The 24,411-nt window shown below is 41.9% G+C and overlaps 1 protein-coding gene across 1 annotated transcript in view; it reads left to right on the top strand.

The window, feature by feature from the left end:
• The window catches only part of LOC115330100 (coagulation factor X-activating enzyme heavy chain-like), a 46,035-nt gene that overhangs the window by 9,735 nt on the left and 11,889 nt on the right, over positions 1-24,411 (top strand). The window contains exons 3-11 of the mRNA XM_042293243.1: positions 3,176-3,264; positions 5,487-5,613; positions 6,933-6,968; positions 8,566-8,696; positions 10,615-10,689; positions 10,785-10,945; positions 14,535-14,584; positions 16,944-17,055; positions 23,368-23,532. Coding sequence (XP_042149177.1) covers positions 3,176-3,264; positions 5,487-5,613; positions 6,933-6,968; positions 8,566-8,696; positions 10,615-10,689; positions 10,785-10,945; positions 14,535-14,584; positions 16,944-17,055; positions 23,368-23,532 — 946 coding nt within the window. The remainder of the gene's footprint in view (positions 1-3,175; positions 3,265-5,486; positions 5,614-6,932; positions 6,969-8,565; positions 8,697-10,614; positions 10,690-10,784; positions 10,946-14,534; positions 14,585-16,943; positions 17,056-23,367; positions 23,533-24,411) is intronic.

The raw sequence follows: 24,411 nt of genomic DNA, 5'->3' as shown, positions 1-24,411 counted from the left end.
CTTTTACCCAAATGACACACTTCAGAAAATTGGAATGGTTTTGTTGATTCACCATCAGCAAGAAACATGTCCAAGTTTGGTATCTTCCGCATTATGGTTGATGTTATGGTAGCTCTTGTGATCGGCAACTCAGTGTAGCGTCGATGAACTTCTAGAATGTCCGACCGTTTGACAGAACTTGTTAAACCACCTTGTAAAGGTCAATTCGTTATACAGAAGCATCGTCTTTCTATCTCTTTCTCCTCTTTATCTAGTTCGCCACACGTTTGAAGGCTATCACTTGGCACCAATCACCATATAGTAGCCTCATCTTGTTACTAACAACTTAAGAAACGCAGGATGCGGCTTATTGTGTTCACTTTTCTTGCTTCGGGATTTGTTCTTGTGCGTTCTTATTGTCGAGGAGCGCAATCTCACTGGCTACAAAGTGGAAGTGACATGATCAATGTTCACGACGCTCTGCGTTCAAAATTTCAGTGACTAACCATTCCGCGCGGTTATTTCTTACGCAAACGATGGCGCATCTATTTAAGCAGGTCTGTGCCCTGACAATAAAAGGTCGCGCGCATATTTTACAGGGGAAGCTGTTAGTGGCCCGTCCCCGGGTTTCGCGACGGCGTGAGCGGAAAGAAAAGTTTGCCTACAAATTTGGCGGGAAGGTTTATGTCACGTGACCTTGCGTGATGGGACCTACTAAAAATGCAGGGTTCCCACAAAATTTAGCGGAAAATTTATGTCTCGTGGCTTATGCACTAAGTCAGTTTCCCTACTTAATTTGGCGGAACATTTATGTTGCATGACCCGAAGTCAAGGGACCTACACACAAATTCATGCTTCCCGCTAAGTTTAGCAGAAACATTTACGTCACCGAGAATGCGGCCTGTCGGTTAATGCTAAGTGAATTCGACACAGCACACAAGAAACAAGGCCAAAGTAGAAGGAGGTACACAGGCAAGCTCTTGATCTCAAGTGAATTGTTTTCGATTCGAAAGAAACACCCAAGCAAACAACCGCTTTCCACGTCATCATGGCAAATTCATCAAGTGTTTAGATAACATATTTCTGTGTTATGTAAAGTGACCAATCTCTGGTTTACACATCACCTAGTCCCTCCCTTTTTTTTATCGTGTAGGCCTCTTCGATTTTCCTACTCATATGATCTCCCCCATTTCAGCACTTGTGGCGTGGTAAAAGGGCTGGCATCCACAATCTGCAAAATGAAGCGACAAGTGCACCCCCCCCCCGTTTTCGACCGCAGAGACGAAGCATGATAACGCAAACTTTCATTTATACATCGGCCCTTTTGGCCAACGTACACCTTGCCGCATGTCAACGGAATCCTATGCACAGCGCCCGTCGTACATTCTACATATTCGTTCCTATGTTTGATAAAGCAAATCCGCTGGGACTAACTTTTGTAGGCAACTCTTGGGCACGTTTGCGCGAGTTTGTTAGGAGCATACTACGCTATCCTGTATTATACAATGATTCTGTACTGGGCACACCCTTGGCAACGACATCAGTTTGGTTAGAGCTAGGGTTCAACCTACATTGCAATAAATGTTTAGCATAAAATGAAGAAATAGGCTTCAAGGCATATCGCAAGAATACTGAAAGCGCGAGGGGTCAGTGACAAGAAAGCGTCCCGTTCGTCTTCATTCTGGTCCTTGTTTTCTGGCACATTATTATAGGGTGACCATATTTCTCGAGGTAGCAAACGGGACATCCCGCGGGGGGGGGGGGGGGGGGGGTTGCCATCTGAGATTTCGTAGTGTTGCCAACCGAGCTTCTACATGCAGGCTATATTCAATAACCAAAAAAAAATATTCCTACATACCTCTTTTTGCGCGAGAAAAAGTGTTCGTGGACAAGAACGGTTCTAAATGTTACTCTGTGGGTAAATATTTTAACGTACCTATGGTTATTTTTTGTAATATATACTTGTAACGAGTAGGCATAATTTCGGTTTACTTCAACTCGCTTGGTGCCAATTTCGAAACTATGCACTCCTGGAAAAACGGAACGTATTTTTTTTGTTGGGAAAAAATACGGGACGGCAGAAGCGTTCCCCAAAAACGGGACTGTCCCGGCCAAAACGAGACGTCTGCTCACCCTAAGTAATTATTACGTCAATTGATTAATTTACAGTTGTATTTAGGATAGTATATCACAATTCCCAGCACAATATCGCGAACGTGTATTTTTCAATGTTTTAGCTTACCTGGGGGCTCCTTGCTTCAAGACCTAGCAACATCGACCCTTCCTAGGATGAACACTCATCCCATTTTTGTAGCGTCCTAGCGCCAAGTGAAGGAAGTTGGTAATTTAATCCGCCTTTGACCAGGATACCTACTTTTGACCATTATTCCAGAGAAAGCTTGAGCTGTAAGAATCAACAAAACTAGTGTGTTTGCGTGTGTGTCTGTGTGGTTTTTGTTGCTGTTTTGTTGTTGTCGTCCTTGTTTTTTTTTCTATTTAATGGGGTGGGAGTGGGGCGGCGGAAAGAAGGATTGAGTGGCGTCCAAGCACGGAAGCTGGGTTTGAGGTGCGACCGAAAAGTTACGAGTCTGGTTTTGTAGCGTAAAAAAGGAGGGCAGCATGGCGATGCGCGCGTAGCAGTCGAATGCAGGGACCTTCATGTCTAACTACGCCAAAGGGCGTCGTTCTGTAAGCATTCAGAGCCGATCTTTTTTTATCTCGTATACGAGCTAAACGGCGATTAGACCACAGAGTGCAAACTACAGCGCGCGAACATCAATTCTGCGTTAAACTCGGCAAATATAAACCAGAAACCTTTCAAATGATTCAACAAGCTTATGTCAGCAAGTAGTGAATTCTGCTATGCATTTTATATAGCGCTCGCGCTTCAAAAATGGTAGAACATCGCTGGAACACGAGGAGAGGTAGGGCGACCTTCTCCGACATTTTGTTTGCCTTATCGATATTCATTCTGTGAGTGTTCATTTCTTGTTGACAAACCTGAATTAGTGCGCCGCATTTGCCAGTTGGTAAATGTATAGCAAACGTTTATGTTCGAATTAAATCATATTTTTTCGTTGTTTAGTTTGAACATAGTAAACTGTTTAAAACAAGCTTATCTAAGAAAGAACTGTGATGTTTCATTGAGTTCTTTTCATATTTCAGTATCTGTTTCTTACTGTCGTTTTTCAGGTAGATGGAAGAGAAGCGGAAAAGGACATTTACCGTGATCAAAGTCATATGGCAGCGGTATCTGTCACGGAGAAAGACGGATCTGTGGAAGTGGTAAGCAACACCAAATTATGACACTTTTGAAGTTCCTGCTATAAATTGGGATGCTTGAAGTTTATTAAACAAGACAAAGTAGGTTGTATAATTAAAAGTGCCACAAAGTTCGACTCCCGAATATTATATAACGCTTTATTAGAGTTGCATTAACTTAAGCTGACGTTTTTGGTTTTAGTTCTATAGTAAACTTGAGTTCGCATAGAAGCCGTACTTTTTAATTCTTCTACAGGGTGCTTTCCAGCACCATTTAGTGGTCAAACGTCGTAAAAATAAGTGAATAATCGAGGTAATCTTAAGCGTTTCACATAGGTGCCTATATGTGGGTCAGTTGCTATTCCGAAATTTGAAGGCTGAAGGTATCTTGAAGCAAATTGAACTCACAGAAATCACGTTATTCTTATGCGTAAAAAGAAAAAGAGAAAAAAACTTCTTTTTGCCGCTGTGCGACACAGATGATACAAGATAAAACACAATCTTAAAAGTTTCTCTGACATAAGCATCGCAAAGCAGATCCATTAGATGCGAGCCTGTGTGGCTCAAGGAGTTAGTAGGAGCGTAAGCAAGGCGGTTTGTTTTCGGATTTGTTTTTGTGCATAAAAACAAATTGACTTTTTCTTTCCTTGAGTTTTTTATTTATTTTTGCTGCTTACAGTTACTTAATATGTGTATGATAAATACACCGCCTAAGACACCTTTGTGGAAAGTTCATTGACCTATTTATAAGGAAGTTGTAAGCACGAATAACGCTCGGGAAGACCTCGCATCAGGGTGCCATAGCGTGCCTCTTCCGCACAAGCTACAGAGAACGTTCAACCGCAGCTACTTTAGTTCTTCGTAACCTTCTATATTTTTTAAATTCACATTTGCTTAAGGGGGGAGGCTGGTCTTTAAATGGTAAAAAGTTGGAGAAAATTCACTTTTGAGAAAATGGCTTTTCTGGAATTTAGACAAACCCACCCAGCTCTGTGCAAAATATTATTGCTCTATCTAATTTTTAAGAATGAAAGAAAAATATAAAGTCTTAATTTTCTATGAACATTCAGTAGGAATACACATACTTCAAGGGCTTTTTTCTCTCTTCACACTTTTTTCCCAAGTACCGATGCCTTACAGGCATTTTTTGAAGTTTGTCTTGGACAATATTAACACGTTTGGTGCCATTTTAATCGTGAAGAAAGGAGCTGTGCGGTGATGCTATTTTTATAGTCTTCCAGCTTAAGAGTTCTATCCAATTAATTACTTTCTTAAATAATGAGAAAGCATCTCTTTTACACTATAATTGCAATCGTTTTTTAGTGACATAACCCTCTTAGTTAAGATCTAAAATAGCATCACCGCACAAATTACACCTTTGTGAATACAGTTGCATTAAAAATTTTGATAATTTACGAATACTTTTTCTCTAACGACCCGTAACAAATGACCTAATCAAATTAGGCCAATCTCCCATAACTCGGGTTCTAGTAAAGATATTCAATATCTGATTGCATATTTGGAATAGGTGTGAGATGCGTTGTACCAGTGTATAATATGATAAGTATTCCTTTATAAATAAAAAAATTACTCTAAAGCCCCACATCACCCCTTAATAAGAGTAAAATTTCCGTATCTGAACGAGGTATATCTCGTGCAGCGTTCCAGGCAATCACTTTCCATAAACATGGTCAGAAAGAAAGGACCAATCTGGCGGCTGCCTTTCTAAAATGTCGAGTTTAAGATACAATAATATAACGTCGATGTTTATAACAAGTTTAAGATGGTAGTGTTGAAAACGCTGTTCCTCATCAATTAAGAATGTAAACTATGTACTGAAATTACACTGCACAAAGATTAAAATGTGCAGCCGATTAAGTGGCAATTACAATCTGAAAATCTAAATATTGAAGACGTTAAAAACTTCTACCGAATATATTTAGGCAGAGAGCCGGCTAGTTTATGGCGAAAGATCATTTGAATTGTATTTTTTTTATATAATCTTTGACACAGATATGTTGACAAAAAATATGCTCCAACATTGAGAAGCACAATAGAATCTAATGTAGCTAAGAGTGTACGCGATAATCTTTTACCTTAAGGGATCATTTATTTGTCAATACATAAACGACTAAAATACTTCGCATTATTCGATTGTTTTAATAAAAAAAAACTAGCAGGCAGGAGTTTATTAAATAGTTTTCGGACCAAGAAGTTTTCATAAGCCATCTCTATGTTACTCGCAGAGAGGGTCTTTGGGCCACACGCTGAGGATTGCCCCTCTGCCACTGATGGGACGCTCTGAAGATGGACGCATCGCACACAAAGTTTTCGAAATCGAAGATCCGGTGGAATTCAAAACCGACTACATAGGTGAGATACTGCGCTACACTTGCCATAAAAAGGATTGCTTTTTCGGCCATCGCCAGCTCATCATAAAAATATACGACAATGGTACAAACAAAGCGCGATTTTTTATCCCCTACATATAATGGCGGACAGAAGCCGGTGCTCTTTTATTGTGTTCACAGCGAACAAGATGATTGAACGTTCCACTACATTTTCAAGCTGCCACCGAAAAAGCTTGTAGTTCACTTGAAACTAATGCAAACCGATACGTGGACGAGTGAATGCCGAAAATTACTTGACTTTTCCAGATACCTATAATCTAATTAAAATATTGTAAGACAGCAACTTTTTCGCTCAATCTTTCTTATATGTAAGGAGAGAAGTCAACAGTGTTTTTTTTTGTGTAATTAAAACAGTGAATTTCATAATATCAATCGTAAGGTTTGCCATAGCCTGACGCTTCGCAAAAAGAACAGGAGGTCGTTTCGCTGACACGAAAGATAAAAGAGGAGATATGCTAGCGCCAGTGTGCTCAATCTCCATACCACCCCTCGCCGTTGCCAATTGAGCTTCCAAGCATGGTTCGGAGAGTTTTCACTGCCGTGCTTGGAGCTATTATTAGAATTCTCTATAGGATTATTGAGAGTGTTTCCATGTTCTGGCACCATACGATTCTCATTGCCCGTACCGTTTTCTTTTTTTTACCGCAGTGACCACTTTGATTAATCTTACAGGTTTCTCCAGGATATATAAGGCTATGTCCTTGACATCAAAATTCTAAGTGCTTATAATTAATATTTTTATCCTCGGTACCAGACTTTCCAAGTATTTACGCAAACTGAAAGAACCGCGCTTGGCAAATCAGCTCTTGGCCTTTTATAGAACTAATGTTTAAAATAAAACAGAACAAATCAATGTTCCATTAGGCGAACTCAATATTGAAAAAAACGGTATCGTACACCCCTGGCAGTGAAAAAGGATTGACTGAATACCTACAATAAAACCCTATTTTTCTTACACATTCTCAGTAGTGTATGTGAACAAACGCCATAAGTATCGCAATCAATATTGAACGTTTTCAAAATTATGAACAACTGACACAAATTTCCACCCGACATGAACTGAACCATGATTCATCGAGTGAAAAACAACAGTAATACCAACTTCTGAAATTTTTCAAAATTATCAACAACTGACACAAATTTCCACCCGGCATGAACTGAACCATGATTCATCGAGTGAAAAACAACAGCAATACCAACTGTTCGAAGTTATTTTATATGTAACTCGATAAGCTCCTGATATTATTAAGAAATCATACCACTACGTATCTCGTTTTACAGTCCCATCGGAACGGAATATCCCGCTAGGACGACAACGTGAGTGAATTCGCTTATTAAGCGTTTATAATTTCATTTTTTTTGCGTATCTAAGAAATCGATTCAGTCAAATTCTTAGATCCGGTAAAAAATAAAAAAATCGAAAAGCCAGAGCGAATGCGACGAATATCCTGTTTTCTTATTTTATCTATAAAGCGAGTTTACCTATAAATTATGCATATTTATCTGAAAGGAAGGGGAAGCGAGAAATATTATTCTTAATTTTATTTTTATTATTATTATTATTATTATTGTCAATATTTTACGTCATCTGCGTTTCCTCTAGCAAAAATTCCAAAAGGTTACAAAAATGTACAAGATAACTGATATTGTTACTCGTTTTCATAATCTTTATTTTAAAAAATGGGTATTAATGTTATATTTATCAGTATGCAGTATTAATTTTACCTCTCTAGCGTTTTGTTATTTGAGTATTAATATTAGGTTTTGTGTTTGATGTTACTGTCAAGAACATCACCCAGGAGACCGATATAATTGCTAGCAGGCACAACCAAAATAAAGCACCATTATTGTTATCATAACTTACTAAATGCGATGTAAACTGTAGACTACGCGGCCCAGTCAAGCCATACATTATATGAGTACTTCTGCTTTATTCCTCTGATTTAGCGTAGAATAACAAACGGTGTCGCGCAAATCGATGCCATATATTCGCTCTTTCTTGTTGGAGTTGTAACGTGGTTCCGGCAGTGCGCAAATAGCCCTGAAAACACTTCCAGTTCTAAACTATAATACTGGTTTTCCAGTATTTTCAAGATCAAATCTATGCGCTCTTTTTCTGGAGATTGTCGGTTATGACACTTACACATAGTCCAATCTTATGTGGAAAGAATGATGCGTAGAAAATAGGAAAATATACATGAACCGGAAGTATGGCAGGACTGCCCAAGAGAAAGCGCCACTGAGTTTGTTGCCATACAAAAAAAGAGGGTATGAGCACATTTTAGTGCCGAGTAGCTTTGATGACATTTTTCAACTGCTTGAGAAAAAATAAAAATATATTAAATAACTCATTCGCACTACCGGTATCGCGCTCTCTACGCGTTCATAAAATTAATTAAAAAAATGTGTACAATATGACATAATCTTCAACGTAAAGGTAGTATATTCAAAGACAAATTGTTGAAAGGACCATATTATAAAGGACATCTGGAGGATTTAGAATAGCCCACTACTCGAGGTGTCAGAAAATTATACCTTAAGACGCAAGAAAGGATAAAATAACATGTTTCCGTATAAAAATATTTGTTTTTTGCTTTAAAATGACAATGTATAGAAAGTGTCGTTTCTTCTCTGAAAGGTCCCTGGTAATCTTTGATTTGTTTGAAGGATTTACATCCAGTTTGAGAAATACGTAAGAAAAAAAAAAAAAGATATCCGCGGTCAGGGTAGCAAAGCGGGCTCCACTTCTGTGAGTTATTCTTGGACAAATAAATGTGTTGACTCGTACGTAACTTACGACTCGTATAGAAACCAAGGCAGTGCATATATTTCGTAAAAGATTTCTACCCTGCCACTAGTAACAAAATATCAATAAAAGACACCTTTTTAACACTAAAATTTTATTGTGTTTCAGCAATCCGACCCTCAGCAAATATCCCCGAACGTTTCCTTGCCGAGGTGTATTTTATTTTCGATGAACACCACACCAAACACTTTCCCAAGGAATCGAGCCTCTTAGTATATGCAGCACTAACTATTGAAATGGTATGACTTCTTCCTTTCATAAAGTATTTATAGTGTAATCCCAAGCAGCACAGAGTTGGCCAGTCATCGGCCAATGGCTGGTAATGGTCCTTGGCCAAGTGGCCAGACAGTGGCCAGAGGAATGGGATTATTAGTAATTACTTTCTGCCCAAGATGAAGCGAAATTTTTTAAATGTGGCTTGCCTTGTTAGCGATCTCAGGAACGAAAACCCATTCGGAACATTTTTCAAGTTTAATTTTCGGTGCAGGCTTACTAGGATAATTTTACTTTTGACGTCGAGCAGAAACACGTGAATGTCACACTTGAATGTAAACAAAACCTTTTCTTGCTGTTTAATGTAAAAGACCTTTTAGTCGCGCGAAACTCAGGTATGGTCCATCAAACACTACAATTCCATGAAGTAGAGCATATGGAAGCTCTGACTCGCTTTACGGCCATATTAATTTATGTCTGAAAATATGTAAACTTTAGAATTTTCAGCGTTTTCTAGTTGAATTACCTGTTTGAATTAGATATTAAAAATTAGAGGAGGACGCTCAAGCTTCGCCTTTAACAGGGGAACGCAATAGCTAGATATATGAACCCCCGTCTGTTCCCAAGCCGTGCCAGCGTGCCTGTGTGTCCTAGTCGGTAGCGTGTCTGGCAACCACCCCAAGGGTCCTAGTCTCGAATCACGCCTCGGTCTTAAATTTTTCGATTTTTTTTTAAGGCAAACGTATTACTTTAGAAAGTGAAACCATTTGACACATGCGGCGAACTTTCAATTGCATTACATGTCATGTTTTAATCACTTCCATTCGACGCGTGACGTCGCGTTTCATGTGAATGTTGTGGGTTGTTCTGTGCGAGGTCATGTGGCTGTGACGTCATGACCCTATCGATCAATCAGCAATTTCCTGCTCCGTCAGTGCTGACGCCGGCTTTCCTGCGAAACGAGCTCCTTAACGCTATCGCGTTAAAAAAAAAAATTCTTACCAGAGAGGCGTATAAATATACAAAATTTGTTAATGAGAAATACGCGCTATATACGAGCAGGGTAGAAAAATGAAACTCATAGAAAATGGGAAACAGATGTCATTTCCACGTAGTCATTCCGATATATCCTTTTCTTATGTATGTACTTTTATGGTTCCGGGTGCTCTCTAAAATAGTTTAAACAAACATTTTCTCATGGAAAGGGGGAGGGAGTGATGCTTCATACCATAGCCTCCTCTATGCGGAGAAAGCCTGGCACGTCGCGAGATGAGGCGGCCGCCGTAAATGGGAAAGGATGGGCGGAGAATCGGGAGCGGAGGGAAGGTTGCCTGCTAGCGCCACACAAGAGCGAACGGCCAAACACAGAAACACTTTTTTTTTCCTCTTTTCTTCTCGGTATTCTGGAAAGGAGAAACTCAACGTCAACCCTTTCCCGTTCCTCCCTGGGTCCGCATCTCCGCAACGGTCCTTGAACGATCGCGGCCGTCGGTTTCCTTTGCTCAAAACTGCATGGTTCTTCCGCTGCACGATACGATGGTCCGACGACGACCCACTCCACTGGCACGCCAACTCCAGCGACGCCGCCGGCATGGTGCATTGTTGCCAGCGCCTTTCCGAATCGCCACAGTCGTTGCTCCCGGAGAACGAAAACGACGGTGACGAAAACACGAAAACAAACATTGTTCGGGGAGCGGTCGCTCACGGCCCAAGCGCTCGCACACTATCTCTGCCTTTTCTGCTCTGAGCTACCATATTTGTCACCGTTCCGCGTGCTCCTCCTCTCGTTTTTGCTGTGCCCGCGTGCCCTATGGCTCCCTCGTCGATGTACCAGGCTCTGTCCGTATAGAGAAGACTATGCTTATACTTACAGGCATCCCTCTCCCCGACTAAGCACCTGCTTACTAATATAAAATACGTTTTAATTTTTTCTATACTTTCAAGATAAACCTGAGATACGAAGCTATTACGAATCCACGGGTTCGCTTTGTTCTGGTTGGTGTTGCTACGATGACAGGGGTATGTGACCTTTTATAAGTTTCTCTGAAATATTCCCGGTTCTTTCTGCGTTCCCGAGAGACTGCTTACGCAATATCATGTTTTTCGTTCTCCAGGTGAACACTATTACGGAAGTAGTAATGGATCGAGATAATTTGAGGCCAAATACTCACAAGAAAAAATACATGCTCTCTCAGAAAACTTTAAAGAATCTTGCGAATGCTCTTTACACCAATAAGTTAAGAGCTATTGCAGACGTCACCGTCTTGGTTACAGGGTAAGAGCATTCAATTGATACGCACTAATTGAAATTAGAACTAAATTTTATTGATTAGGCAAACCAGATACAATTTTAGGACATACAACGTTGGGTTAACCTTGAGGAAACAGATGTTCGCTTTTATCAAAACGTATCGACCTGTTTATTACGAACTGTTCTTAATTAAGTAATGAGTTAGGTATTTCTCGATAAGCTCTGGAACTTTTCAATTCACACTAGCTCTTAAAAAATACTTAAAAAGTGAATCAATTAGTCTTAACTAATTAAACAACGAGGTGCACTAAAAACTGAGTGGACTTTCGTAAGACGCATGCTAACAACGTGCAGTTGGTTTCGCTCCAGCAAAGGGCTGCGTTATTTTATGTTTTTTTTTTTTTTTTGAAGGGTATTTTGGGACATCTTGTGCATGTTTATATAGAAGGGTCATGGCCGATAGCGTATTTAAAGTGACACTAATATAAAGAAGCAAGTTTTTTTTTTAAGTCTTAGATGGGACACATACTTGTTTTATATTTTTGCGAAAAACAAGATTGGGTGAAGTTATATTTATGCTGTTAAACGCAATTTAGGTTGGAGTAGCCCTCCTCTAAATAGGCCCCGCTCGGTGCTTGGATAACTAAGTACCTTTTCTTGGCTCTCAATGGTTTGATTGATGATTGACGTGTAAAATGTTCGTTGAAAAAAATTGGTTCTTCATGCCGTAATAGTATCTTTATCGGCAATATTTTTATGCTTGAGAAAAAAAGAAGTCTAGAGAGAGTCATTTTTGTTTGCTAAAATATACCGAGATCGCCTTCTCCCTTGTCTTTCAAACGATAACAAACATGGCTGTCGGCATTTGCGGTGCGCTCAATGAGCGTAGCTCGTTGAGCTCGTTCATTATTATGAGTGCGAGTCGTTCTGCGTTCACCGACGTATTTAGCTAAAGATCTTCTCAACCGCCCTAGTTTCCGGAAAACAACTGTCGCAAGTACTCGCCTTTCGTCGCGCTCTACGGGTGCTTGGGTTCGCAGCGGAACTTGCCTAGACCTAATGTCCACGTCAACTGTGCTGCTTGACCTGGTTTGATTTGTTCCTTTGCGCGCGTTGGTGTAGATAAAGGTGTTGGTTCCCCTAAAAGCGGCCCCGCTGCTTTGTGTATTGTGCAACCATTGTGATTGCAACCATGGTCTAATACCGAGAAGATACCTACAGGGGCTAGAATTTGCGAGCCATTTGGACGGATCCAATGGGGCGTTTGGCTCGCATCAAGTTCGTTTACGTATGTTCCCGTTACCTCGCAATGAAAGGCAGCTAGCTCTCAAGTTTTGCACTGGAGCTGGCCAGCAAAAGCGAATACTTTTACGTAACGTTTTAATTGTACGTCATGACGCACACCCACCTTGCTCGCGGACGCCATGCGAAAGCAAACAAGAAAAGTAAAACTGGAAGGACTGCATAATTATTTACTTAATTTTCTTATTATTATTCCTCTCGATCGCTTATTACCGCACATCGACAGATGCTGACAGACGCTTGCATTGGACCCTGGCTTGTGCATCATGGAACGCTAGAACATCATTTTCGTTGTCGCGTCTTCCGAGCGTTGCAGAAGCTCTTAGACAGGGGCGACACCAGGCGGACGAAGGCAAAAACGGACGCTGACGCGCAGATTTATTTCCGCGTTCTACGGGCACTGCGGACGACGATGGACGGTGGTGGAATAGCAGATGATGCCGGAGGCTGCCGCGCGTCTGCTCTCACAACTAGCAGGCGTTGTCATATGCCAGACTAGACGCACCGGATGTCGCGAAGGGGAGACTCCAGGCTTCCTAGCGTGTTCGGCCGACCAGCCGAGCTAAGCCAATATAAATGAACGGGGCCACTGATTTGTGGGTGGGTGGGGCTAGAGCTGGCCGTGACCTTCACCTAAATTGCGTCCCACAAAATAAATATCACTCGAAAAGAACTTCGTGTATAAAGTACCAAAAACGATATCTGTTCCAAATATGTATGTCATTTAAAAATACTTTTTTTCATTTCGAAGTTTCTTAATAAACCACTCGAGCTTCTTGCTCTGTCATTTGATCTTTGCGATTCTTATAGGCTGATGCGGAAATTGTATTGGCTATGGAGAGAAAATTAGATGCTCGAGACTGGCCACGCCAGGCGTTTCTTCAGCGGACAGTGGCAATTCACAACTCCATGAACAGGAGACGCCACCGAGCGCAAAAGACGTCAAGCAAAAAGGGTGGTTCATTTTTTGCTCACAATGTGCGAAAAGGTGAAAGTATGTATGTGCACTTTCGCGAAATGCGGGCGGAATGGTGTCTTGACGCATCTGAGGACGCCACGTGGCAACACCACTTTGTCCGCATTTCGCGAAAGTACTACACTTATCGCTTTTACTTCTACGCACATTGACGAAAACATTCGGCCCGGCGCAAACAAAGACGCAGGTTTTCCCAGTGTTGTTGAGAGGTGAGGGGAAGGTAGAAGTCGACGTTCAGCGATGAGCGGAAAAAAAGGCGCAAGTATAAAAAAGAGGCGAAGCTCTGGAGGGAAGGAAGGTGGGATGCGACGCGTTTCGGCACAACACGTTCCACGTTTCAAGTTCCGTCCGAGAAGTAGAGAAATTATTGAGCAATCGAACGCGGTGGAAGTTTCTCAAATACTGCAACATTACGCGTAGGAACTGGATACTGCCTAAGTAGGATTTCCTGTAACGCCAGTAATGTTTGAAGACAGATGAGCCGGGTTGCTAGAACAACATCTGAGCTGAAACTAGGCGAAAGAAAGCACCGCAAAGGCTGGGGAAAGCGAGCTTCTTGAGAGGGAGTTTGAGTCCGCCTCAACTCGTGCGCTTGCTTTGGCAGTACTTTGTTCCCATCGCCTCAGCTGAGACGTTGTTTCTAGCAGACCGGCCCTGTTTTGAAGCTATCGTTAGCAGACGACGCTTCCTCGTCGTCGCGCCGCCATCGGCGGGTCATCGGAGCTCTCCCTTCTCTCTTCGCGCGGCGCGTCCAATGGAAACTTCCAACATCTTCCCCTCGCGCCATGTGGGGAGGGATGAAGTGCTTCTCCATCTCCGCTGCGAACACAGACTGCATACGCCGACGCCGAAATCCGTGCATAGTGTCACCGGCAAAGCTATCACGCTAAAAAGCGTGATGTTGCGGCTTAGTCTTTAGTGTAGTGTGCCTAGATTGTCGAGGGTTTTTAACTGCTCGATCGGTATCACGCGGTTCATGGGCCGTGTTTGCAATACGAAAATTGATAACGGAAGCATCGATCGTCTGAAAGCGTCTCCGCCTCGCCTTCCCCATTCCTTTTTGCGTCGCCACAGCAAAAGGAATTCGCTCTTACGAAGAATCGGCGCAGGAGGCGTCCACCATTAAAGTGCAAACGATATCGATGGCTCTCCACATGCGTTGAGCGCAAGCGGCGCCGGCCTGGTGGCTGAAGTGTCAGGGAGTTGTGAAGGGATTAAAAACACGCCGAGATGCGAAGAGAAGCAGTAGTTGGCTATTGCCCTGAGCTCACACACAAAAAAGGAAGCTCAATGAGTGTTTCGAAATATATAATGATTAGAATTTTTTTTTTCCAGGTTGGACCTTGCCGATTATGAAAATGGAAAGCTTTCTAACAGCGTCTTGGGTAAGAGCAGACCTTTACCGTGTATGAGGCATTTTTACTGAACACAATGTGAATATTTCTGTAATTTCTATTATTTATCTTCTCGCCACTCCTCTGCTATCTGTATATGTCAGTTTATCCCCCCTCATGTAATGAATTTCATCTGAAATGCCTTTGAGGTACAATAAACTGAACTAAACTGAACTGAACTTCAACTTGAACTCAGAACTTCGCGTGTGCTCTCCGGGTTGTAATAACATTGTTCTTATCAATTAAATTAGACTCAGGAAACTTGTAATTTGCCGCGTCGAAAGCACAGTTCTATCCGCGTGTAAACGGGCACCCCGCGATAGGTTAGAAGTACTAGCGGTGTTCGCGAAGTTAGATGGATATGTTCTAGGCCGCATCCAGGATAAATATTAAGTTGTCTTCTGGCCCATGTGCACCAACTCTCCTTCCACCAATCACCCTGCTAATGTGGCATAAATGTTCTGAAAGGCTTGGGGCACTAATTGTTTGAGCTCACGCCGCGTGGAATAATATACATCTGTCACGACGCCAGAACCAGGTTGCACTTCAAACAAAAAGGAGTTTAATTGCAAACGGGACAAAGGCATCCAAATTCATGAGAAACACAGCGATGTTTTCCTCCCTCGTGAGGTTGCCGTCCAATTATGGGCAAAAAAATAACAAAATCTCACTTTCTCGCGCAGCGCGCACACCGATCATCGTTTCTAATCATAACTAGACAATCGGCAAGTCTCCGCCTGCACTGAAACAGTGGACCTGACGATAGAGTGATTTCTTTTCTTTTTTTAGATTTTTATTCCTTGAAGTCTGAGAGGGGTAAAAATGATGCTGTTTCTGTGGTGCTTTACTGCGGACTACATTAATCGCGATAGCATTTCGACGTTGTTGTTGTTTGTTTTTTTTCAATGAAGGCCTTATTCTCCTGATTTTAGTGGAGACGAACCTCGCTTCATCGTTTGGTAATTGGTTGTAGCAGAATAAGCCCACCTTGCTTTTCTCCCCCTAGCCAAACGCTATTCTCCTTCGAGGCGTTGAGAAGGCCACCTTGTTCTTGATAGGCAGTGGGAAAATGACAAGAACGCTAACTGTAGGCGTGTCTTCCACCCTAGGATGGATGCATGAATGAATTATATTGACCGTACTTTTTATACCGGGCAGTACATTGCACCACCTAGCCTAGAATCATTTACGCTCCTCCGCTTCAAATTTTCTTATAACTTTCCTCTCGTTAAATCCCCTAAAATAAGTGGGGTGGTGTGGATATTTATACAGCGTGTAGTTGGTCAGCCATTTCAAAGTTGCGACGAGTCACTCGCTGTAGGTGAGCGATCTAGCCAGTGCAGTACAACCGCTAGCCTGGGGTCTTTAACGTGCACCACGCAGTAGTGATACACGACTGCACGCCGGTACGATGCTCCCCTAGATCGAAAAGGGCAGGGGTATGGATTGAACCCAGGATCCCTGGGTTCTGCAGCGCGAGCTTTTGCTCCACGTGCTTTGAGCCATCAAAGATGTTTTCTCTCACGCCCCGCATGAGGATTCGTAGCTTCCTCTCTTCTGTAGCCCGAGGGTCGGCGCGGGCGCTCAGGCGCAGGACGTCCTCTACGAAGCCGGTGACACTCTCATCGGGGCCCTGGGTTTACCCAGGGCCCCGACGATGGCCGGTTTCAGTTTACGATGGCCAGTTTCAGATGGGCCATGTGTGGATGGTGACGGTGGCTGGCCCCAAACCCATAGAAAAGTTGCAAACCGCGAAAGAACAGAGCGTAAATAGAAAACAAAAAACTTTTAATTATCGACACGAAGTTGAAGGATGTGATTCCCAAGCTGCTTTGGCTGCTTTCATTCTTAGAAGGCAAAAAAGTCGCCGAAGCCCTAGCACTTTTCGGCGCGGTTCAAAGCATTTCGCAAGAAAGTTGGCGTGTGACAAGTTTGAGGAACATGGACACGCTCAATAGAAAGGTCTGTCTAGCATGGTGGCGGTGACGTCGGCATGTCAGGGTAACGTCGGAAGACATTCCTCACCTACTCCAGGTTTATGGCTGTTGCGACCGAGGAGTTCCACAGGAAGGATCAGTCAGGGCCAGGCCGAGACGGGTACCAAAGGACGACTCAAGGAAGGAATATGAGAACACGGAAGGGTGTCTCACGATAAACTCTATTTACTACATGTGTATAGAAGTATTTACATAGTATTCTTTGTTGAAGTGAGGCACAGTCCTTCTTACTTTCTAGTAATTGCAGTCACCGTAAAAAAAAAAAAACAGTTTGCAAGTTCATTTCAATTATCTTTCGAATTTGTTATAGAGAAGTGTTTAGTACGCATAAGCTATGTCAATACTATTTGCAGGTGTTGCCTTTCTTGGAGGAATGTGCAGTGTACATCTGCGAGCCGCCGAAACAGAAGACACACCTGGTACACACAGCATGGTCCCCACTTTAGTGCACGAACTCGGGCACTCGTAAGTACTCGCATGACCCGTGTACTTCACCCTTAATCAAATAATGTATTTGTACTAGCTTCAGGATACATTTTAAACGCCGTTAGGAAATTTAAGAAAGTAAAGTACGTTGGTGTTTTTTTTTTCATTTTTAACCTTGGGGAGTAAGAAAACAAGAGGTCATTAAAACAGCCAATCTCCAAACAACAAAATAACGCCAGCTCTTAACCAGCTTGCCAAAACCCATGCATTAACTGTGTGCTCTTAGTGTTTTTTTTTTTTTTTTGAAAAATGTGACCAATGACAGCTATTGCCCTTTGCAATATACGGAAATTTTGACAGTAAAATGTTTTACATAAACAGAGCTATGTCTCGTTTATATGGACCCCCTCAATATGGATACTCCGCTATGTGGACACCATTTTTGGGGACAAACTGGGGAAAAACATGTATTTTTGTTTCGTTATTATGGGCAACTCGCTTTGTGGATGATGTTTCGGGGGAACGGAAGTGTTCATATTCACGAGACACCACTATATCAGAAGTGTAGAAGATGAAAATGAAAGGAAGTTTTGTAAATTATACAGTCGCTGATAGCCACGCAAAATACAGCCTTGCAACTTCCGATTATTTATTTATCCGCGGGCCAGTTGACAGGCAGTCAAAACGCACTATTGCTAAAGGCCTGTCCCAGTTGCCAAAAAAACACCCCTGGAGCGCCGTTCTTTACGTTCTGAGCAACCTGATGATGATGATGCCGCTTTCCCTTTGTGTTGGGCGGGCTAAAAAAATGTGCCCTAGCCAAAACTAAAAAAGGAATCCTAATATTATTATCTTCCACTGTCGAGAACCTTTCGCTACACGTGTTGCAGTCACACCTTCGTTGTTTGCACACACGGCACACAGATGCCGTTGTCCTTCATATTATTTACTGAAGCGGCTGTGCTGGTCATGCAGCGGTTGCCACAGACTCCGTCTGTTGTATTTTTCGGGTGTAGCGTCCTTATCGTAAAACCCAGGGTGTCTGGTAGCGCTATTTCGGGTCAAAGCCGAAGAGGGTTCATCGGGTGTGGCAGCCGGCGCTCACGAAAGAGCACTAGGTATGCAGGTGTCTCTGTTCCCTCTCCGCACGCCCGACACACCCTGGACTCCATCTTGGGGTTGAAGAATTCGCGGTACGACAGATACCTTCTTCTACGATTCCTGTATAGGCTCCCTACGGGAGCCAGAGTTGCGCGTTCATCCCCGTAGCACCGCATTTCCTGTACAGCCCCGGATTCTGCTCGCCGAATTCGGCGAATAGCGGCGGCGCCGCGATGCCGCTCTTTCTTTTCCTTTTCTGGAAAACAGGAAAGGAGAAGGAGGCAAAAGCAGGGACACATAGGCCGGGGCACGTGCAACGTCGGCGAAACAGCCGTATCGGTGGCTTTCCTTCACGGCATTTGGAGTTTGCTCCTTACGTGACCGTTCTGGGCGAATAGCGGCGCGGCGGTACGTACAAAAAGACGCGCTACTCTGCCTCCCGTAGGATGCCTATACAGGACCTGGGGGCTTCGTCTGCGTACTACTAATGAAGGGCAGCCCTTCGTGCCTTCGCCCGTCAGAACAGATTGGGATGGTGTCGTTGTTTTGATGCGAAAAAAAAGAGAATCCATGAACAAACAAAATACACCCAAAGAGGTCGACAACGTCGTTCGTGAAATATGGTGCCCTTCGAAAATAATAACAATTGGAAACGAAGCCAGGGAGAATGTATCATGATGCATAGCGGCTTACTGAAAAGAAAGGTTGATTCAACATTTTTTTTTTTTGGAACCAAACCAGGCTTTGTTTGCCGGTCTGCCTGTATCACCAGAGCGGTTATGCACTATATGAGCAGGGTGCATAAGACTTGTCCTTTAGAATATTCGTACTGTTTGCCAGAAACTGCCAACTTAAAAGTTATTGATTCGGCAGGGTTGAGTTTTGGAGTTATACCTTAGAAGTCAACTCTGCCAAACCGATTCCTAGTCAGCTTCTCTATCTCCAGCTTTATGAAGCTAAAGCTAAAGCTAAATCACAAATGTAGTTTCTTAAAGAGCATCACTGCCTTAAAACAGTATATGATATGATATATATATATATATATATATATATATGGGTGATTTCATTTCAACTAAGGCACGGATTTAGTTTCGAATTTTTAATTTTGACGAAAAAAATATATGTTTTGGGGCAATTTCTATAATAAAAGAAGACGCAAACTGAAATTTCGTCGGATTTCCTTTTCTCAAGTTATAGACCGTTGAAGCGGCCAAGGTGGAAACTGACGTTTTTCCAGCTTATCGGACGTGCCATATTTCACTCCACTCCTTTTCTCTACTTTTTACGCTACATCAATATAACTTTTTAGGAACACTCTAGACATAGGCTTTTTCATGCCAACTAAGCGTCTAGGTCATAACATTCTTAGTGATTTTTTATTTGCCAAACCACCTCTCTGCGACGATATTTGACGAAGTTCAGCAAGCTGTGCTGTGTGACCTAATCAACATTATTTTAAGGTCTTTATGTCACAATAAAGCTCCAATTAAGCGCTTTTTTTTGTATAAATTTAATGTTTTGAATAAGTATATATTGCGCTACATGTTCCTGAAAAAACGAAAAATGTGGAAAACTGGCAAGTTTGGAGTTGATTTTCTGAAACACCCCGCTTTTTATTTCTTTTATTTTTTATTTATAGTTAGTTAATATAGTAGTCTATCGGAAACTACCAACAAAAATTGTATTATATTGTTTGTATGGTCGCTATTAAGACTCGAATCTCGTCCTATGAGCGTTTTGAACGGGACTTCGCACAGGCGCTCTGCTGAGCAGAATTTCGGCCTATGTAAGGTTTTATATTTATCGTTAGCAGTTACCTCAGTATCCAACCATAAACATTAATAAATTTTGGAGTAGTGTACTTAAAAAAATTTACTTCGAAGTCCGTATCCACAAGTGCGGGCACAGCGCCAGCGATTACTTCCTCCCAATACTGGGGAATGCAGATCGTCAGAGAATTCCGTTGGACTTTTTGCTTTCGGCTTTGAGTTTGAAATACCGAACTTGACATGTAATTGTCATATTTTCTTATGTTAAACAGATATGCAGTGCATATACATATGTACGATTTAGTATCTGACGCTTAGGAAGTACGGTTTATTTTGTGCGCGTACGGACTCTTAACAAGCATTTCGTAGCGTGTAAGGCTTCCAACGTTTAGTCATGTGTTTAGGTTTCATTTCTCTTTTCAGTGATTCATGCCGGGTTACTTATACTTTTTCCTCTTGACTTAAGTTTGTCCGGGAGACTCTATATGATACGTATCTTCTCCGTCAATATATAGGGCGAAGCTCACACACCTTGCAAATCACACCAGTGCCAAGCAAATAAATATTCTTAGGATAAATATTGTTGCTTCACTGCCTTTTACGCTCAGACGTTGAGGTAAGTACTAACATTAAATAGAAAACCTTACATGGGTCAAAAATCTGCTCAGCTGTGCGTCTATGCGAAGTCCCGTTAAAAACTCTTACAGCCCGAGATTCGAGTCCTAAAAGCCGCAATAAAAACAATATATTACAATTTCTGTTGGTAGGTCCTGGCAGACCACTATATCACCTAACTAAATAAAAAAAAAAGTTTTTTTTTTAGAAAATCGACTTCAAACTTGCAAGTTTTTCTAAAGAAAGACTTGCAAGTTAGAAGTCGATTTTCTAAAAACATTTTACCTTTTGTTTATTTCATTCTCTATTTACAGTTACATAATATAGTAATCTGTCAGGACCTACCAACAGAAATGGTAATACATTGTTTGCATGGCGGCTATTAGGAATCGAATCTTGTGCTGTAAGGGTTTTGAACGGGACTTCGCATAGACGCTCAGCTGAGCAGAAGTTTGACCTATGTAAGGTTTTCTATTTAATGTTAGTACTAACTTCAATATCTGAGCGTAAAAGACCGTGAAGTAAAAATATTTATCCTAACAATATTTATTTATTTGACGCTGGCGTGATTTGCAAGGTGTGTGAGCTTCGCCCTATGTATTGACAGAGAAGATACGTAACCTATAGACTCCCGGACAAACTTAAGTCAAGAGGAAAAAGTATAAGTAACCCGGCATAAATCACTGAATATAGAAATGGAACCTAAACACATGACCAACACGTTTGAAGCCTTACACGCTACGAAATGCTTGTTATATTACAAAAGAGTCCGTACGCACACAAAATAAACCGTACTTCCTAAGCGTCAAATACTAAATCGTACATATGTATATGCACTGCATGTCTGTTTGACATAAGAAAATATGACAATTACATGTCAAGTTCGGTATTTCAAACTCAAAGCGAAAGCAAAAGGCCCCAAGGAATTCTCTGACGATCTGCATTCCCCAGTTTTGGGAGGAAGTAAGCGCTGGTGCCCGCACTTGTGGATACGGAATTCGAAGTAAATTGTTTTAAGTACACTACTCCAAATTTGATTAATGTTTACGGTTGGATATTGAGGTAACTGCTAACGATAAATAGAAAACCTTACATAGGCCAAAATTCTGCTCAGCAGAGCGCCTGTGCGAAGTCCCATTCAAAACGCTCATAGCACGAGATTCGAGTCTTAATAGCGACCATACAAACAATATAATACAATTTCTTTTGGTAGTTTCTAATAGACTACTATATTAACTAACTCTGAATAAAAAATACAAGAAATAAAACTTGGGAGTTTTCAAAAAATCGACTCCAAACTTGCCAGTTTTTCGAAATTTTCGTTTTTCAGGAACATGTAGCGCAATAGATACTCAATGCGAGATAATGAATTTATAATCAAACGAAGGAGCTTAATTGGAGCTTAACGGTGATATAAAGATCATAAAAATTTGTTGGTTAGGTCACACAGCACAGCTTGCTGAACTTCGTCAAATATCGTCGCAGAGAGGCGGTTTGACATATAAAAAAAAAATCATTAAGAATGTTATGACCTAGACGCCTAGTTGGCATGAAAAAGCCTATGTCTAGAGTGTTCCAAAAAAGTTATATTGATGTAGCGTAAAAAGTAGGGAAAAGGGATGGAGTGAAATATGGCATCTCCGATAAGCTGGAAAATGTCAGTTTCCACCTTGCCCGCTTCAACGGTCCATAACTTGAAAACAAAAAATCCGGCAAGATTGCCGTTTGCGTTGTCTTTTATTATAGGAATTGCCCCAAAACATATATTTTTTTCGTCAAAATTAAAAATTCGACTCTAAATCCGTGCCTGAGTTGACATGAAATCACCCATATATATATCAGGGATGGGTAGTATTTCAAATACGCATTTCAAGTACTTTGTGTATTTTGCATTTGTATTTAATTACAAATTGGGTAATGGATTCGACGTGCGTATTTAAATATTAAAACCTGGGTATTCAAATACAATTGGAATTAGATAAAAAATTTTAAGCGAAAATACATCCCTCAAATTTATTGTCACTGTCCAGAGCAGGAAGAAAACTACGCTCTGCACTGAATGCAGTGTCTCTCAATCAAGCACAAGCGTTTAGTGACTTTGTGGTTACAGTGCTAGTCCAGGGCGGGAATAGTAACGAAATCGACGTTCACAGGTAGACTGGCTAAATAAGTGCCTGTTACAACTTGTGATGCTTTCCAGCCTAAATTGTATTCATATTTTGGCCTGGAACATTCTAAATGCGCGGGTCGTCCAGATTTTCGTAACTGGTGCGAGTTGCAACGTGAAAAATTCTCTAGCTAGTGCTGCGGGTATTGGTCGTCTCGGTCCTCTGTTGGTCTATACCAAAATGTAATCGACAAAAAAAGCTGCTTGAAGCTCTGTACTTTTTGCACCTATTACGTCCAGTCTGATTACATTTTTTTTTGTTTTATATTTCTATTACGCTACTAGAGCCTCGCACACTAACTCCCGAGGCGTGCGATGCAAAATTAAAATGAGAACCCCAGAAAGCCGTCGCAGGTGCCCTGAAGTCGCTGACGCAAATTCTGAGGAATGTACTTGGAAAAGTATTTGGAGGAGACCAAATACATTTGGTTGTATTTGGGTCTTGTACTTAAATGCTTTTTTGGGATAGTAATCAGATCTGTAATAAATACATTTTTGACAAAGTATTTTGTATTTGTATTGCGATACATAGTTGCATGTATTTTACACATCCCTGATATATATATATATATATAAATATATATAGAGCAGGCAAATATGACGCGTTTTGAAACAATACGTGGGCGTACATGCTGCCCGCTTTAGGCATTTCACGTGCACGACTTTTAAGAAATCCCGTTTTTTTAACTTCCTCGGCAGACTTGGAATGGTACATGATGGAGACAAACCTCTGTATAGCACTGATGCATACCGGAATCGTGTATGCGACGCACGTGATGGCTACACAATGGCACCTGTTGCACACGGCGCTCGCAATGGAGAATGGTCTACGTGCTCCGTGGAACACTTGCGTGGGTTCCTTGGGTACGATTTTTATATTATACAATTTTTATGCTTCTGCCCTGCCTTTCAGTCTCATCGTACACACGGCCATTGTACTAAGCAACTTGACTTGAGAAATATTGATCGTTCAAGGATTAATAATACATGGTGTTTTTGAAAGATTAACAGATTTGTTTAAAAAAAAAAGCCGCGAAATCTACACTTATGCGATTCGTGCAGGTACGTTATGCGGCCAGGGAAAAATTGTATACGTGGTTAATCGCAGCGATCAGTGGGACAATAAGGCACCATTTGTTAATTAACTTCTAATTAGTGAGAATGAACGCATGGTTGCAATTAAAATCATAATGAGAGTCATCAGAAACCACTACATCAATATTTCTTAGAAATACGTTGAGCGCGTGAGAGGCGCACTAGTGCGCTAAAGTTACCACTCATGCAGCAGGAGCAAGGCTACTGGTGCGATAACGGGCCCGCGCGACTTTTCCGTCTCTGAGCGTAGCTCCGGCTAATTGTACCTGCTGCACAAGTGGTACCTCTAGCGCATTATTACGTCATTTTACTTCTAACAATTATTGATTTTCGTTATCGCTCACCATGTTTCAAATTGCAACCATTTGTCTTTTTAGAGCGCAGCTCTTAGGCGCCCGTTTCCGGCTTGAGCGGCGTCGCCGTCGGCGTAACAGCGCGGAGCATTATGGGAAATGTCCCATAATGGACCGCGCGAGCCCTCCCCGGGGTCACGTGACCTGGGGCGTCAAGTGACCCCCACCCCCCGAGGTCACGTGACCCTCTCCCCCCGAGGTCACGTAACCCCCCCGGAGGAGATTCAAGAATGAGGAGAGGAGGATAAGAAGGTGAGGAAGAGGGAGGAGGGTATACCTTCCCCTCAGTACCCTT

This window comes from Ixodes scapularis, unplaced genomic scaffold (genome assembly GCF_016920785.2).
Source record: "Ixodes scapularis isolate PalLabHiFi unplaced genomic scaffold, ASM1692078v2 PGA_scaffold4__175_contigs__length_147842914, whole genome shotgun sequence".
In the NCBI taxonomy this organism is placed as follows: Eukaryota; Metazoa; Arthropoda; class Arachnida; order Ixodida; family Ixodidae; genus Ixodes; species Ixodes scapularis.
The sequence above is the reverse complement of the archived record's forward strand: the minus strand, read 5'-3'. Positions and strand labels throughout refer to the sequence as shown.